At 36.5% G+C, this 18,717-nt stretch overlaps 1 protein-coding gene across 13 annotated transcripts in view; it reads right to left on the bottom strand.

Annotated features, from left to right (window-relative positions):
- Nucleotides 1-18,717, bottom strand: part of BPTF (bromodomain PHD finger transcription factor) — a 46,981-nt gene that overhangs the window by 1,031 nt on the left and 27,233 nt on the right. For 5 of the 13 annotated variants that reach the window (XM_085239760.1, XM_085239763.1, XM_085239764.1 and 2 more), the window contains 15 exons: nucleotides 17,954-17,996; nucleotides 16,524-16,776; nucleotides 15,938-16,099; nucleotides 14,868-15,016; nucleotides 14,341-14,464; nucleotides 13,614-13,837; nucleotides 12,080-12,302; nucleotides 10,952-11,835; nucleotides 10,082-10,164; nucleotides 8,304-8,529; nucleotides 7,543-7,889; nucleotides 4,059-4,232; nucleotides 3,169-3,361; nucleotides 2,801-2,885; nucleotides 1,810-1,996 (listed from right to left, as the gene is read on the bottom strand). In XM_085239760.1, coding sequence (XP_085095886.1) covers nucleotides 1,810-1,996; nucleotides 2,801-2,885; nucleotides 3,169-3,361; nucleotides 4,059-4,232; nucleotides 7,543-7,889; nucleotides 8,304-8,529; nucleotides 10,082-10,164; nucleotides 10,952-11,835; nucleotides 12,080-12,302; nucleotides 13,614-13,837; nucleotides 14,341-14,464; nucleotides 14,868-15,016; nucleotides 15,938-16,099; nucleotides 16,524-16,776; nucleotides 17,954-17,996 — 3,357 coding nt within the window. Of the gene's footprint in view, nucleotides 1-237; nucleotides 658-1,809; nucleotides 1,997-2,800; nucleotides 2,886-3,168; nucleotides 3,362-4,058; nucleotides 4,233-7,542; nucleotides 7,890-8,303; nucleotides 8,530-10,081; nucleotides 10,165-10,951; nucleotides 11,836-12,079; nucleotides 12,303-13,613; nucleotides 13,838-14,340; nucleotides 14,465-14,867; nucleotides 15,017-15,937; nucleotides 16,100-16,523; nucleotides 16,777-17,953; nucleotides 17,997-18,717 lie in introns of those variants that run through there. The other 8 variants (XM_085239769.1, XM_085239771.1, XM_085239762.1 and 5 more) reach the window with 7 other exon arrangements.

Here is an 18,717-nt window from a genome sequence, read left to right as displayed (position 1 = left end):
TTTATTTTTATTTTTATTTTTATTTTTATTTTATTTTTGTCTTAACTTTTGCAAAAAAACCGCTTAATTTTCCCTGAATTTTATTCACATTTTCATGTCCCGTATACAAATATTTCACTGGTTGCCAAATACAGTGTCACTGGAATATTTCAAAATGCCTGAAGTCAGTTTTATTCTCATGTTTACATAACAGTAGTACATCAAAAGGAAAGGAAAAAGACTATTTATACAGGTGAATATTTATAATAAGGTGTATTCAGCTTAAATTTATTCAAGAAATCCTTGGATTAACTTAATAGAAAAAACTGAACCAGGCATATTAAAAATCACATCTTTGCTTATCACTATTCAGCAAAATTCTTCTTTGACATTCACAATTTTATTAGTGACTGAAAATAAAACAATGAAATACATGGCTTCTGAGATGAAATTTTCATTTCTCTCATTACAGTATCCCAGGAATGGGACAATTTATTTTTTTCCTGTTAATACATTTGCGTTTAACCAGCAGGATTGCTGGTAATAATAAAAATACTCATTGTTTACTTTTTAGACAAATGATCTGGATTTTTTAGGCCTATTTAATATTAATTGAATTGTACAATAAAAGAAATTTCTGATTCCAGTTAAAACAGTTCAGACTAAAGATATCACAATCTGCAAGAGAAGAAAGGACACAGATGGTATAAATGAAAAACAATAACAAATAAAACACAGCAATGAAATTAATGTGTAAGCAGTGGACGCTGGATAACCAGCAAATGCATGATGAAAGAAACATGAGTTGAGAACTACCTAATAAAAATTATTACTACAGTATTATATTGGGAAGGAAAAATGCTGGTCTAATCCATTTGGTCTCTCTCAACAATACTACTCCCATTGGATTAGAGCTTCCACAGCAGTAGGTATAAAGCAAAGTGTTCAATTTATTTGATTACCAATGAATTTAATCCTGCATTAATATCTTAGACTAGGAACCTTAGTTTTGACTATAACTTTGTTATAGTTAGATGGACAAATTTAACTATCACACACATACAGATTTCTGTATGATGCTGGAAAGCATTCAAGGTTTGTAATTCAGTTACAGTTAGCTCATGTTGGAGTACAGCAAGGATACAGATAGACAATAGAAAAATCCATAGCACAGTGGCCTATTCGTTTTCAGAAATGTCTACATTAGGGAAATACTCGTCAGTCTTTCTACAGAAAAACATTAGAAAACTTGATTTTAAATACTCAAATTTGAATTGTATTTAGTTTTTCATCTATCTTTATAGTATATTTATCTCTCTGATTGAAACAAGGTTAAGTTATAAAACAATTAGAGAAGCAAACTATTTTAAGTTCTTTCATTTAATTATGAGCTTCACAGAAGAACAGTCTCTTTTCAGCCTCTAAAAATGACTTGGTGCACAGTAGAACATAATTAAACACAGAACAGCACAGCGTATTCCTGCTTGAGAAATGACTCCCATTTAAGTTTTTTGCAACTATGACTTAGGGTCATTCAAGTTTTCTGTGGGCATTATACTAAACTTGTATACAACATCTCATTTTGAATGAGTATTACAAAGTAATCTAAAAAAAAAACCAAAACAACAAACCAAACATATTTAAGCCTTAACATTGATTGAAAATGACAGTTGGCTACTACAGAACAGTTTTTTTTTCCTTTCAAAGAAAAGCAGTTGTGCAAGTAAGCGCATGGACAAGCAAATCTTTGTATGAATTAAGCTTCTAAAAGCATTAAGGAGATTTTAGGGGACCCACAGAACATCTGTGATTAGGAACACTTTAGCTTACCTGCTTGCCTTAAATCCTTTTAGTTTCTGTACAAAGAATGATTCAAGAACTTCTGCACATTGGTAAAAAGGAGAGTCACTTGGATTGTAGTAACGACAGTTATCAAAAATTTTGGTCATATCTGCCACAAACTCTGTGACCTTTTTGTAGTAACGCTTCAGTATTCTTTCTTCCATGGTGGCAAGGTCTTTAAAAGAAAGCAGAGATTATTAAAGGGAAGCATTTTCATCTTCAACAGAAGTTAACGTTATCAGAGAGCAGGAAACAAAGCCTACAGAAGGTTAGCTGTATTTCCAGGAACTCAAGTTGTGACACAGTAACACCAGTAAACCTCCTTTAGAATAAGCACTTATGCATGAATGTGTCACGTGCAGCTGAATTAAAAAGCACAAGGTGATCTTACAGATGTTGGTTTCTTGCAGGAAGCTATTTACTATTCCTGAAGAAATTAAGAAAAAAAAACACAACCAAAAGTGTGAAAAAATCTGGATTCTTGAACTTCACTTTCCTTATAGCCCTTACTGGGACTGATCCAGACATGTACATTTAATCTCTCAATACCTGAATTCATGACTTGCCTTAAGCAAATTTTCTAAATATGCCCTAATATGTGCATATTTATCACATGGGACAGATGAAAGATTTCAAGTGTACAAGGACACAAAATACTAGTGCTCCCGCTCCTACCAACTAGATACATTAATGAGACAGGAATGACAAAGCAGTAATTGTTATATTTTAATGCAAATGTAAATTAAAAACAATGTTTAACTGGAAAAACAATGACTTACCTTTGGAAAATGCCCCTGAAGTGCTTATTTTCAAACATCAGTTATGGAGAATGTGTGAACACATAGGTGGGCAGGATTACCTCGTGTATTTTAAAATATGCACATTTACTTGCAGTACTTACAAGCATAATAGGTAACGAACTTGATATTCCTAATCCCAAAACTACTTGCTCACCATGAGATTATTCTGAAACACTTACCCATTGGTTCTTTAATAACACCATAATAATCTGGTGCATCATTGGGATCTACTGGTTCTAAGAATGGCCAGGCCATCTTGTGAGCCTGTCAGGAAAACAACAGGTAATTAACAACAAAAAAATGGCAGTCTTTAGTAGATACTTTCACTAAGTTGCAGAGATACGCTTGACATAAGTATTCCACAGTACAATAATGTCAGTTAAGTCGCAGCTGAGACGGTGGCAATTTGCACAGAATAAGGTCTTGTTCTAGATTGTTTTTTTTTTAAAAAGGAAACAGCAACTGGAAGAGAAATCAGAACTCCAAGACTCATTAGATACCTGTTACAGAGCAGAGCATCCCACCCTGCTGCAGTTTGTGTTCTCACCTGTAAAGAGCGCAGCACTCTTCTTAACCCTTCGTAATCTTTATCGGTCAGCGGACTGAGTACAGTCATGGCATCTTCTGTGGACTGACATTGTGGACACACATACTCATCAATGAGATCAGCCTCACTTTGCAAAATGCCAACACACCGACCGTGATACCAGTTCTGACACCGGTCGCAGCCAATGTAAAATCTGCAAGATCCAAAAATACGTTAGTGACTACGTTTATTTCAATTAAAGATTACATTTAAAAACAGAAACCTGCATAAACCTGCAATCCCTTGCACACAAGATACCCAACACAAATACAACAGAATAGCACGTGACATTTTGGACTGACAAATTCTAATTACATTATTCAAACTGCTTTTGTATTTACAGACTAAATTACAGAACATTTCACAATTAATTACTGAATTTTCTGATAGAAACTATCAAGCATTCAAGGTTTCAAGATCAATCATCTGCTTTAGAGCTGAAAGGAACAGTGTAATGCCAGCAATATCTCCCAAGCAGTGTTCCCAAACAATTCAAGGTACATTTTCTGCAACTAGACTACAGCTGGGCTCCTATTTCACTCTGTACAAACATTTTTCATATGGAAGCATAAGTGTTGTAGTTGAATACTGAAGAGGGTATTTACGCCTCAAAACCTTACAAAAAGATGCCAATCACATATCCCCATACTAAAATTATGCTTTCTTTCCAGATCAGACTATAGCACAAAAAATCCACCGAATACCACATTTGACAATTACTGAAAATGAATTTGTATTACAAATGAATACAATATATGCAGAATAACTTTTTTCTTTGCAAGGAACAGGTAACCAAAGTCAGAGCAGTTTGCTACCTAGACATTAAATAAGAGGTTCTTATCAGAACTCACTGCGACTCATCATAAGGTGTTCTGCAGATACAGTACAATTCCTCACTGCTGCCCTCTTGTGCCCGTTTACAATCATTACAGATGTACACATCCATTTTCTTAGCCTCCTTTTCTGTGATGCCAACACATTCTCCATGATACCAGTTAGTACAAAGATCACAGCCAATATAGAACCTAAAAGTATTCACAATGAAAATGACAATGTAATTGTCATTTCAAATGGCATGGCACTTTTCCCTGCATTTCTCTCTGATGCACTTTCTTGCTGGCCTACTTTCTTCAACTTTCTCGTTTTCTCTGCTTCCTAGCATTCTATCCTTACAAGCTAACATCTCATGCTGCAGCTATGCTGTTGATAAGGTCACTTGGGTCAATTTTAAATTGACAGTTCATTGAAATGCACATCAATATGTAACCAGACCTTGACAAAACCGGTCTAAAAACACATCTCCAATGGGCGTGCGAAAATTTGTAAAAGGCACAAAAAGACAAGGCCAAAGGAAAAGATATACATTTTCAAAATTGTAGCTCAAAAGCTACTTAAACATTACTTTAAGATTTGAAAATGTAGGTCTCAGTTAATTTAAAAAAACAAAAGCAAAGCGCAAACACCAGCTAGGAGTTACAAGTATACTACAAGGAACATGCATACCAGCCATGTGTACGATACATATTGGTATAACATGACACAAAAAAACTGAGTCAGGACATGGCTGTCATAATTTCAATTTAGGGCGTGGGGGAGGCAGGCTGAAAAACAGAGATTCAGCTACTCAGTACTGCAGTAAATTGGTAGGTCGATCATTTTTCAGAGAACAGTATCTACTCTCAGACAGCTACGTGACAGAACCAGATGTGGTATGACACAACGTGAAGGGAACCAGATACAGAATCATGTGAATGGGACCTTGCACAGAATGATGTGACAAAACTCTAAAATATTATGCAAGGATGTTTGACATTTTGTGTATGGATACCTCAGAACACACCTATGACTCATGGAAACCAACCAGATGGGCGAAGTTACACATTCATTCTCTCTGCCTAAGCAAAAGCAAGCTGACCCTGAGGATCTTCCTAAATCTTAGAGACCACCAACCACCTGCACTATGTTGCTTTATCAGTTTCTGCAGCCCTACCTAATTCATCAGCCTTCGGCCAACCTCTCAGTACAAACCAGCAGCAGGACAGCAACTAGCCAATGCTCCATGAAATGAACACCCCTGCCTTCCTGGGTGTTTGCTCCATTTACTCCAAACCTACCTTTCCATTTTCAGTCAGTCAAATCCTAAAAATGGCACAAACCAACCTTCCATCAACAACAGATCAACGCAGCTCCTTCTAATAGCTGTCAGCAACAACTTAGTCGTGGTCTTTTTCCTCAAAGGGGATCAGACCTAGCTGCTCCTACCTGGAGCCAGAAGCTAAAGTGAAACTCACCACCAAAATGTTAAACAGGCTTCACATTATGCTTTAACAAATTAGCTGGAATAAAGTAGGAATCTTAGAATGATGTCCTTGTTGACCACCCTCCATACAATTTACATAGAACCTACAACCCTGGTGTGAAACCAGTGAGAACTAAATGTAAGAGCCTAGCAATAGAATAAGTAATACATAGAATTACCTTGGTGGACTTACTAAATCCTAATGAGTATAGGGCATTTGAAACACATCTCAAACAATCTTTTCAGATTCACCTCTATCTTCTTTAAAGCAGAGAAGAGACACCAGTACAGAGGAGCATCTGATGCCTACATGTGTATATATACACATACATATAAACAATGTTTACCAGGAAGCTCTTTTAAAAGTTGCCTAATTGCTTTCCAAATAGTGGAATCATAATTAGCTCAATGGTACAGTCATCGTTTTTAGGAACATAACATTCAGAATTGTCAAGAAGCAGAACAGCAGAATTGAATCATATTGCTCAGGGCACTGATCACTTAGTAACATCTCACTACCTCAATTCTACGTATTTAAGCACAATTATTGATTCAGGACACCAAAATTCACACTACGACCATATTTTTTATCAACTTACACAAATGCCCACTGAAATAAAATGAAAACCAAATCCTTTTGCTCACAGAATTTGTTCATCCCATCTTACTTTTGTGACAGTTCTACTGCTGACTAACAACAGCAGTGCTCATACAGACCAGCACTCAGCGTCGCAAGAGGAGAGCAGGTCTCCTCCACCTAGGTTTTCTGTCATTCAGGGAACTTAATACAGTATTCTTATTGAGATAGAAAGGTACAAATGCCTTAGAAATGGTAGCGAATTACATACAGGACACTGGGAGTCTGCAGTTTACAAAGAGATGCTAGCACAGATAGCCTACAATTTCCCACACTGATGTAATACTGCAGTGGTCAGAACTACTGAGCACCTAAGATTAATAAAAAAAACAACCCAAAGACCTCAACTGAATTTAGTAATATTCATTAAAAAAAAAAAAAAAAAAAAAAGAGGCTAGAAGGAACTGCAGGAGATCCTCTAGTCCTGATCCCAAGTTTGAAATGAGAAACCATTCCCACAATGAAAACACTGCTCCATCTCTATGGTTCACCTCTGTTATCAGTATCGAAAGCACAACCAAATGGCATCAATTAATACTTTTTGGTATCATCACTCATTAAGCAGATAAAATACTCACATGGAACTGGTCTGAAGTCGAATTTCTTTTACACACATATCTATCAGACAGCTATCAGATAGTAACTATTACTAAGGATGTTAATCACTTCTAGCTTCAGCAGAAACGCTTAACACTGTTCCCTACCATCCACAAAATCTTCCACTCCAGCATTTAATAACGTTCTTTGCAAGGTTTGTATATAGCATTTCCTTTATAACAGAAATATTTTTCCTTGTCCATGGCAAGAAACAAACCATAGGGAACTGCAGTTTTCACTTTGTCAAATGCTCACGCGCTTAATTTTTGATCAAGCTTGGAACATACATTAATATACAAAAATGATTCCAAACAAAAACATTCTCCAAAGTGAAGTGCAGTCAAGTAACGTGGAAGCTCCTTTACTGGCTAGCAATTAAAAAAAAATAAAATAATTTATTGGAAGATGGTATCAAAGCTAGTTCTAAAGAGCATCAGCCACCTGTCCAGTTCACAAGAAACTGCTCACACCAAACTGTCACTTGCTTCCGAGGCAGAGGCAAACGGCAAAAAGAAAGAATAACAGAGCGGAGAAAAAAAAAAGAAATGTGCATGTGAGACAGAAAGATCATACAATGGAAACATGCAAACAAGTAGAAATAAGTTACGTACATTAATAGATAAATCAAGTATGTTAAAAGTTTTGTAACTGCTAGTGAAAAAGAGACTTCATTCTCTACATCTTACTGATCACTGCAGTAACACCTGATACTTCAGTTCTAGAGCTGCCTTACCACTGCTAGCTAACTACTAAACCTACATCTAACAATGCACATCAAAAACCAATGGCGTTCACTACTCACTTAGACTCATCGTAAGGCGTTTTACAGATGCAGTAAAGCTTTGTGTCCTTCTTTGTTTCCTTTGAGGTAGTAGAAATCATTTTCTTTTTCTTGGACTTGGAAGCTGACAAGTCTCTCTCCTCATCTCGCTTTCTCTTCTGGGAGGATATTGGCATTGGGACTGTGGTGGAGGAGGAGGAGGTGACGCTGGCTGTGTGGTGCTGTGGCGGTGATGGCAGTGCTGGTGGTGGTGGTGGTGGTGGTGGGGTGGCAGTGGCAGCAGCTGCTGCAGCGGCAGCAGCAGCAGCAGCTGCCTGGGCTTTTTCTTTTTCTTTCTTAATTTTAGTCAAGTCTCTCTTTAGCTCCTCCTGAAGTATATTAAATAAATAGAGAGGGAGGCTTCACATGGTTATTCCAGAACAAGTTTAAAACATAGACATATATCCCCAAGAGTAATCGAAAGAAAAATAATTCATGTCTTCCCAGGGTGCAAACTGTTAATGTGCACAACCTACAACGTTAAAGGACAGCACTCTTGGCACACTACGACCCGCTGGCTGCAATTTTACAAAAACTGTTTAAGGAAACAAGGTAGCTTCAGCACAGGTGAGAAACAAGAAGCTTGAAAAGGACATCCATTGGCTTTGCAGAGAGCCATGCACACAAAACCAGACCTGTACGTTTCTTTAAAAGCTCACTGAGAAAACAGAGCCATTAGAAGTTAATGCTGAAACATTGCCCCCAACTTAAAATCAAGCAAGTCTGAGAATAACTGTCCTTACCTGCACTTCAATTTGTAGTTCTTTGTCCAGAAGTGCTCTTTTTTTCAAGATTTCAGCTTTGAGCTGTTCTTTGTGCTTGAAAAGTAGAGCTGACAGCTTGGTAGCATTCTGTTTACTACGCTTCTGCTCCACACTCTCTTCTCGCTTTCGTTTCTTAGCTGCCTGCTTTTCCTCTTTATCTATCTTATCCAGAATATATTTCATCACTTGGTTGCATACAATCATTCTGGTGAAGAAATAAAGAAAAAATATATTGTGCTGAACTGCCTACCTATCTGCAGTTGAGAGAGCAGAACCATTTAGTTCTCCAGTCTCTGGAAGCTTCAAGCTAAATTATTATGTTTATTAAAATTAAATGGTAGATTTAGTAATGTATAGCTCCCACTCATTCTTTACTAGATCACCAATGGGAGATATCAAGTCATGAATTTAGTTAAAGAGGGCTGATATAAATTTCATTCAACCGATTCCTGCCTTTCCCCTGTAAAAATCCTAACAAAGTTTAGACTTCACAATGATCAGAGACATTTTTACTCGGCTCAGTTTCCACTGACCCACTGGAAAGAGCTGGATTTTGTTTACTTTGATGCAGGATGAAAGCCATGCAAGCTGGAAGCCTATAACTTGCTGAAAACTAATTCTTATCCTTCCCTGAGCACCAAGATTTTGTGCTTTGGCATAAGGATGACAAATACTTTTCAGTGTAAAGGACCGAATATAAATAAAACAGTTTTAAATTTCCTGACTGCTGGCAACAAATGATTATTCTTCCATGTTTGCCGTACATCCAACTACAATCCTCTTTCCCTGCTTACTTGTTCTGTATATTTCACTTATTTTGCTTTATTTTTCCAGAAGATAATAAATACACTTTGATTTCCCTTTCCATTCTATTTTAAGCTTCCTAGAAAACTAAATGCTTCTTGTTGCCAGAGTGACCGTGAAAAATAACTCACTGACATTTGATCCGAAATCAGACAAGATAGCTCTGGCTGGGAAAAGTAGCTGCTGCTACAGAAATCCAATTCAAAATACCAACTTGACTATCTGACATCATTCAATGAGGTGTATATGTTTACTTGTTCACTTTTTTTTAATCAAATTGTAAAAAAATTAGCATCTAGCTGTACCACTGTAATCAACAAAGCTTTTACTCTAACTTGATGATAAAAAGTTTATGAAAAACACTGTTTTCTTACTAGGTGACAACACACAGTTGTAGTTATCCAACTATAGCAACTATCTGAGATGATGTCAAGATAAACCCAAGATAACTGACAAGCACTCCAACTTTGTGTTTAGCAGCTCCAAGGAGGAAATCTCCTAGTTTGTTCAACAGTGCTACCTTCCAACTCTTCAGTTCCTTTTGTAGAGTGGAATGTATAATGCTGAAATGAGACTAAGTGATGTCAAGGGACAAAAAATGGAAATAAACAACCATAATAAAGGACTAAAAGACTAAAAGCAAGCTTTTCTGCAACAGAATCATTCATTCTCCATTCTCTTTAAGGATGGATTTACCTTCAGTTTAACAATTATGGCCAGCTCCAGACACATGCATGCAGCATCTGATTTAAAACATATTATCAAACTAAAAACAGGAATATACAGGTTTGAGTTAGAATTCTCACCAATTACTTTCATGTGCTACTTTAACCAATTTTAAAATAGCAATTTCTCTTCAAGCAGGTGTTTATAAACTGGTTTTATTATACATATTAAATGATGTTATAAATATAAAAGTTCCAATCTAAAGATAGACCGTGATGCATATTCACCTCTGATTTTCTTCCCTCTCAGTTGGAGTCAGTGTCTTCTTTTGTTTCAAGTGCTCTATGACAGCATTCTGTTTCATAACCACCTGCAGAACAACAGAGAACCCAAAACAAAATATGAAAACTTTAGCTGGTATTTCACAATACTACTGGGAGAACCAGGACATTTCCTAAGTTAGAAGAAAAAAAGTAGAATTTATTTCAGTAAGTGAAAAAATGGAATTGATTTTTTATCAGGGCAGCACTTGATTAAAGTAATTATTTAAAATTTGAAGTATTTTAAAATGAAATTAAAAATTGACACCTCCTCCACTTCCCAGACAGAGTAGGATATTTTGTTTATGCACAGTTTAAACCTAGGGACTAAACATATGTTGACAGTATTTCTTCAGTGATGGTACTTTAATTTAAGAAAAAAAAAAGTAAGAAAGAAGGTAAGATTCTATTATATAAATGTTGGTTTTGTTTGTTTGTTTTTAAAGCCCCGCAGCCATCCAACAGCATTACATTTCAGATACCTCTTTGAAACCTCAGTTCCTTATAGCAGGCAACAAAAGTACTGTACATGTGTTCTGAACATCAGCTCTCCTATCTATAACCTATCTTTCCTGAACTGAGAATAACGATATACTGTCCCAGCAGCTAGTGGTAAGCTGAATCAATGTGCCAAAAGACTGCAAAGATGGTACAACTGACTCAATGTGCTGAATTAATGTAGAATATTTAATTAAATTGCCAAAACCAATTGTCTGCTAGCTTTGAAATAATCAAATTAACTGCCTATCAAATGTATTAACATTATTAACAAGAACAGGCATTTAAAATGAAATTTCTTTCATTCATTAAATTTTTATTTTCTTCTGTTAACTTTACCTGTTTCTGGATAATGTCACTCTGATTAGAAGCCTGAAGGGTGTGCTCACGTTTAATTTCTATCTGTTGCTGCTTTTTCTTCTGTTGCTGCTCTCTGAGCTGCTGAACTCTCTGCAGCTGCTCCTGAACACTAGCTGCTTGAACTGTTACCACATTCTGAATCTGGTGAGCCTGTACTGGGCTACTTTGTTGAATCTGAATAGGTAACTGAAGCTTGATCTGCTGGGGTACACTGCCTTGTTGGGCTTGTATCTGAGCCACAACATGTGACTGAAGCTGAGAGAGAACTTGGACTTGTTGCTGAAGCTGAGGCACTGTAATAACTTTAGTTGGAGGCTGCTGAAGTTGCAGCTGAGGACGAGTTGGGGATTGCACAGGAACCTGATTTAAACTTTGAGTAGTTGCAAGGGTTGAGACCGAAGTCTGAACCTGAGGTTGTAATTGCTGCAGCTGAGGTTGAATTTGTATGGGAGCATGGGGCTGCATCTGAATCTGTTGTTGGGTTGTAGTCTGCACCTGAGCTGGTTGCTGAGGCTGGACTTGGGACTGGCCTTGTGGAAGGACTGCACTCTGCGGCTGACTCTGGACTTGTGTTGGAGATTGTCCTTGAGCCTGGGTCTGTGCTGGAGACTGCGCCGGAGATTTAGATGACTGTGCTTCAGGTGTGACTGGAGAGTCAAGAGATGTTGGAGTTTGAGATTCGGGCTGGGTCTGAGTTTCAGGCTGAAGTGGTGGCTGTGGTGCCTGTGGCTGGGTGGGGGACACAGGTTGAGCGCTCTGATTCTGTGCTTGAGGCTGGGCTTGCTGCTGACTCTGAGGCTGTGGCTGAACTGGCGGCTGCACTGATGTTGGCTGTGCCTGTAGAGCTTGCTTCTGCTCTGTAGCTGTGCAGAATTAAAATAAATTTCACTCACTTCAAATGACAAGTCTACGAGCTTTACCCAGTTGAGCCCTCTAGAATTACTGTAAAGCTCTATGAAGAAATTCAAAGTATTTCTAGGCTTATAATACATTTCCAATAAATTTACTTTTAAAAGATACTTTCTCCAATTGTACTTTCTCCACACAAGAATTCCCATGCGAACTAAATTGAAACCTTTTTTTCTCTCGAATAGAATTAATGCTTACCTGAGGTTGAAGTAGAAGCTGTTGTTGTAGTTGTGCTAGCTGTAGTAGCAGCTGCTGGCAGTGGGGTGAAAAGGAATCTCTGAATTGTACCATTTGGCATAGCTGCTTGCATAAGTTGTTGTCCTGGACCAGGTATTACAGTCACTCCCTGAGGGATTAATTGTAGTTGACCGGTAGTTTGACCTTGTCCCTGAATTACCACTGTTAATCCTTGACTGCCACCCTGAAAAATATTAATATTGATGTATTAGTGCTACAATTTTTGGACAGACCTTGCTCAAAATCAGAATTACTGTAGTTTTGGATTTCAGAATTTAATACTTATATCATTTATTTCCTACATACCATTTTCCTAAAATACAAAAGCAACTCTGAATTAATGAAATAGTATAAAACTCCTTCAACAATGCTATCAACAGATAACTGAGCTGGAGTTAACAACAAATATTTTCATCCAAATACTGGCAAGAACCCTACCCAGAAAGACATTAAAATGGAACATCTCTGTTCCTAGAATTTACAAGCAACACCAGAGAACAGATATTTTCAGATGCTTCCTCAAAAATTCCAACCATTTTACATCAAAATTCTCTGCAGTGCAAAGGTTTCCTTAATGACTGGGAGATCCAACTCAACTCTGAGCTCCTATGACTGACTGATCAGTTTGTAACCTGTTGTAAATTTCTGTTGCTTAAGATGACACTTTGGACATTAGAGTTCCAGCTATCAGTAGCGTTATAGAAATAGTTTGGTTCCATAAATCAGATAAAATTTCAGCTCATGACATCACTCCATGTTGAGAAACAGAGAAAGCAGGGTATCATCATAACACCTAGATGTCTAACTCCACATGCTAGGAATCCACAGAACAGAATGGGGTCTCAAAATAAATAAATAAATAAATAAATAAATCTTAAGTCTTTTTCTACATAGAAAAAAATCTTACTTGGCCACAAGCAGCCTGTACATTACAAACACCTACTTATTCTATAAACATTGAAAAGAATACCTATTGTGGAAACATGTAGAAGCCTATTTTTACACTATGCATAATTCTAAGTTTCTGTATTTCCCCACAGATCCTAAGAATTTGAGAAGCTCTAATGATTTTCTCCTCTCTCAGATCGAGAGACAGTTTTTCCTCTGAAATTCAGGACAATATGAATCAAAACTAAGTTTTCATACAACATCAGAAAATAAGGTAAAAACACATTCCAAAGGTCTAAGAAACTGGCCATAAAAATAATAACTATGTCCCACACTGCTGTTATTACAAAGATATTTTTCTATACTGCTAAATTTTCCTGATGCTAGTTATACTACTGGAGAATACTGTTGGAATAATGTGTGGAAGACACATTTAAAACTACATATGCTATTTAAGCTTCTTTCAGTCAGGTCATCCCAAATGAAGGCTGAAACATAACCAAGAACATAAGTTTACAAGAAGATGAACTACAAGTTTGAAATCAAAAGATTTGAGAATGTGTATCATAAGCACAAGCATATTTTCACACTCAGAGGCTATTTTTACCTGTCCTTGTGTTAGCTGTGTAAGTTGGGCCATGGTAAGTTTCACTTGTCCTTGCTGAGGACGAGGGGGCTGCGATGTGGTTTGTGGCTGTATTTGCTGAGGTGGTGTTCCAGGACTTGTTACAGTCTTCTGTCCAGAACTAGTAGAAGCTGTGCTGGTACTAGAAACTGCTGTTGAGACAGGTTGACCTCTGATTATCTGAGTCACTACCTGCTGCGACTGACCTGTAAGAGAATAATTTGTGATAAGAAAAAAGAAAAAGTTTCTAATATTTTAGTCATGTACACTATAAACCTTTGAATCATAACTTCTTGTAGAAATGTATTATCAAACAAGAGAAGCAAATACTGCAATTTGCACAGGAATTTCCATTATAAACCATTTTCCCATGTGGCTGATTGAAAAAGGTCTGTTAAATGTTTTTTATTTTTATTCAGTTCACATCTCTACAATCTCTACAAGGAACTTCAAACAGCTTTTTTAGCTTTTTTTATATAGAAGGATCTTGCAATATAAAGTTACTCTGAACATTTTTCTTAAAAAAAGAAAAGGCAATTTTAACTACTAGATTTCTACCAGCATGTTCAAAAGTCAAAAAAAGGCACTTGTTACAGGTCAAGCACTAAAATGACGTATTTTTGCATTGAAATGTATGGTACAGATAGTATTTATCTAGAAACAAACTACAGATTTCACATTGGAAATTTAAATATTAAAATGAACCTACTGGCTGGAAGAATACCTTGTTGCACCACTAGAGGTGTTCGAATGATGGTCTTCCCAAGTGCTGACTGCTGTAGTGGTGTTCGTATTACAGTCATACCAGGACGGAGTGGTGTCCCTTGCATCACCTACACAGACCAGAACAAAAAGGGTTTGTGAGCTTACAAACAAACACACACATCAAAACACAACACGAAAACACTGAGATATGCCCTTAAGTTGTTGGTTTGTTTTTTTTTTCTTTTCAGTATAGCAAGAAATAGAAAGATCATATCCTTCTACAAAAGATGCAAGTGGATCCAGTATTTTTTCACTTGTGCTCCCACTGATAAGGCTTACAAGCATCTAAGCTATTAATTTTTCCAGACTGGAGAGAACCAATATAACCGCTGGGAACAAAGGATCCACTGACAATATTACTGAGATGAAGCAAAAACGTTGACAAGTGACTAGCTCAAAGTATATTTACCAACTAAGTTACAATAAGCGCACACCAAATTTTTGCTTTAGGCAATAAGAAAAACATCTTACTTGTGAAGTACTTGTAGTTCCTAAAGTCCCAGTGGTATTTGGCCTAATTGTTACAGTGGCTGTCCTTGGCTGGAATGAAGTAAATGTTTGACTTGCACCTGTTGTTGATGGAATGATGCCCAATACCTTTTGCTGAACTTGAACAACACCTAATTAAAGAAAAATTGAGAATTCATTAATGATATACTTGCTAGTAGAAGAACAAAATGCAACTCCAGGGTAGCTCTCAAAACAAGTCTTCAGGTTTCTAAAACAACTTTGCATCTTTTAATGCTTCTTGGGATAATCTTTGTCATATTGTAAAAAGCCAGCATTACACTTTGTCAACAGTCCAACTACATTTGAAGTTATGAGACAGGTATTTCAGAAAAGGTTAAGGAAAGAGTGAATCTTCATAAAGATCAGTATGGTAACTGCTAATCAGGCCTTGCATGACATGGTGCCACAAAATTAGTATTATGCAACCATTAAGTATAAGTTAATCTGACTCATTTAAAATGGAGGAGACCAATTTAAACCTTTCATCTACAAGCTCATGGTGCTAAAGAAAATGGGTAATGCTTTTCTTGTCACCTAAGAAATTTCAACACAAGACTGGTAACTTTCATGACTTGTTTAGACACTAAGTAAAATGGAGATTGAGAATCAAGTTTTTCTATTTAATATACATTCATGTATCTCCAAGTATTGAGCTCTCTTCTTGAGGCAAGAAGGAAAATGCTAACCTTAGTTTGGAGCCAAACTCTTGCTCAGTGAAGAGCAGATGCAGGCATAAATGTCTACGAACAACAGTGGATTTTTTTTCAGTTTCGTAGAAAATTATTTTGTTGATGTTTAATGTAGATTACGAGAAAAAGCATGCTTCATTCCACACAGTTTAAAGTAGAATAATTTACAGGCAAAACACTTGCATTTTTTCCCCCAGACACAAATACTCAATACAGGGAGAAAATGGTATACATTTGTTTCCCCCTTCAAGTAACAGTTTACTTCACTGGGAAAATAGTGTCAATGGAGAATTAAACAGCAAGCTGGAATACATTTTTTTAATTCGGTTCCCTTTCCCCTACCTCCTTGAGTTGATGGCACATTGACGGCAACAATCTTGCTGTTTGCAGGGAGTGGCAGCTTAGTTATCACTTTCCCTGCCATCGTTACTGGACTGCCTGAGATCTGGAAGGTCTGCCCTGTGCTGGCAATGGTTGTGGCTGAAGTAGCAGCTGTGCTAGTGGCTATTGAGGTACACAGAACAGTCAATTTTAGAGCAGAATAATTAGTCAAGAATATGACTATTTTCAAGTACGAAACAGCAAACTACAGGATTATTTTTACAATCTGTCATTCTTTCTTTGGTAAAGACATTTTTGGAAACAGCAAGTTACAGCACAGAATGCTTTAATCATCAACGATCACTGGTACAACAACTGTCAGTAATAAATGAGACAGGTCAGAAATAAAAACATCTAGGAAGTCTGAGCAAAGAAAGATTAGACAGCTATTATTTTAGAAGCACCCTGCTGACATGGCAGAGAGTTAAGAGCAATGATATGAAATGCAGCTATGCTATATTTTGGAGAAGATGGAAGTGTTGGATGTAGGTGGGATGTGTCCATAAATTCCTCCTAGTTAGATTTTCTTTCCAAGATAAACAATTACCTGTTGAAGATTGACCTTGTTTAACCCAAGTAGCAAAAGTCTGATGGAAATTCTTGTTCTGTTGGAATGTTACTGTAGCTGGAGAACCCACTTTTGTAGTAAGTACTACTTTGGTTCCAGTGGGAACTGGGCCCGCTAAAGGGCCTACCACAACTTTCTGTGGAGTTGAGACTGTACTTGTAGTGCTGCTGGCTGTAGTGACAGTGGCAGCCACACCCGCTACAGGTATCTGCTTCTGCTGTTCCAGTCGTTTCTACAGAATTCAGAAAAAAAAAAAAAAGAATTTTCAGATTTTGTAAAATAAATGCAGTACTGAAAAATAATCTTGGTAAGATTTCAGTTCAAGTTGTAAATGACTGAAGTATAAACTGTTTGCATATCTTAGAGCATTGCAAGCACAAGCATCCTTCACACTGCTTACAGTACTCAACCAGTAATTTTCATCTCTAAAACCTTCAGTTTATGTTAATTTCACTACACATTTTAAAGAAAACATATTAATTAACCTCGGATTAGAAGACTAAAAAAACACTTTGAAAAGTATTCATCTGTATTTGGTTTTGACTGTGTATATACAGTCACCATGTACTTCAGTGATACACCATAAGGGTTCATTACTGGCATTCCTAAGTCTAGAGCTGCCTGCACTGAAATCCTGCTACAGTTAAAGACAATCCTCCTACTTCATCAAATTAACCATTAAAAATATTCTTCTAACTAAAGCAATCTGCAGCCTGCTTAAATAAATCAGGTTCAATATCCTTTACCACACTCAGCAACCTTCTGTCCTGTGACTGTCAAAGAAATACCTTTAATTTAGAGAGCCATCTTATAAGAGGGCAGTATCAGTACGCTCTTTAACAACGCAAAAAAATTTAACATTCTTCCCTATCTTAGTGAAATCACCTCGACACTTACTAATTTAAATTTCAGTAATTGGTTATCATTAACACTGAGGTATTTAGAAGTGAATGAGTTTTTCCAATTCACAGTAATTCATTTGGGTCAGGGAAGACAACACAAAAAAATGAACAGACTGTAAAAAAAACCAAAACACTTCTTAATATTGCATGAGAAATACCAAGATGGGATTGGGTTTCTTAGTTATACGTGTATACATATTTACATACATATATACAAAATACACCTGCACATATGTATATGAAACAATTCTGTGGGCTTCATTCATCCAACTTCGGATAGGTCAATCTTTTGATTTTATGTGATTAAAGCATGGGAAAAAAAAAAAAAATAGAGTAATATTGCAAAGTCAGTCATACACCATGGCAACTTTCCATTACAGCATAAAATACTGTTGACCTTAACTGGAGACTGGTGCTTCTCAGACTTGATTGAAAATAACGAAGAAAAAAAAAAGCAGGGGCAGCCAACCCTTTCTGTTTTAGTTGAGCCTTTTTCTGTTCACTAACCTTAGCCTGTTGTTCAACTGCCTGTGCCTTTTCCTTCTCCACCCTGCCAAAGACACACAACCAGAAAGAAAGTTAGCACATAAATTCCAACCATCAAACTGGATTTCAACTCATCCAATTGAGTTGCTCTTAATAAGAACAAACAAAGTCTGAAGATCACTGAGAAATGGATTATGGTTTTAAAAGTATTTTGAAATAAGCTGCTGAAAGTGCATGCAACATTCCTGAAATATTCAGATGCTAAAATCATGCGACACCTTAGAAGAAACTATTCATCAAAACTAGAATTTATAAATACATCTGAGACTGCAAATATGATGTATGTAACATTCTATTATATTATTTTCAAGGGACTCAAAATGTTCCAACATTCAGTACAAAATATTGAAAATATTTCCTTTTAATTACTTGAATATTCTAAGACTGAATTTACCTTTACTTAAAAACACATATATACAATAATTTTGTGTTACAGAAGTATTTAAAAATACTATTTGAAGTCAAACAAAAAGTACTACCATAATAGCCTTTTAGTAATACAACATTGATGACTTCATAAAAATGGAATCATTTTAACAAATCTGTTAGATCTGCATAAATTAAGTTTTAGTATTAGCAAATAATTTAGTTTTACAATTTTGTTCTTCAGTATTACTAACAAAAGGCACAGAAATAAAAAGCAACGCAGATCAGCCTTAACTATCAAGTTTGTCCTCTCTACTGGGAACTTTTATTCAACATACACACAAAAATCAAAACTTTCA

This window comes from Meleagris gallopavo, chromosome 20 (assembly GCF_905368555.1).
Source record: "Meleagris gallopavo chromosome 20, MGAL_WU_HG_1.1, whole genome shotgun sequence".
In the NCBI taxonomy this organism is placed as follows: Eukaryota; Metazoa; Chordata; class Aves; order Galliformes; family Phasianidae; genus Meleagris; species Meleagris gallopavo.
Note: the sequence above shows the minus strand (reverse complement) of the source record. Positions and strands in the feature narration are given on the sequence as shown.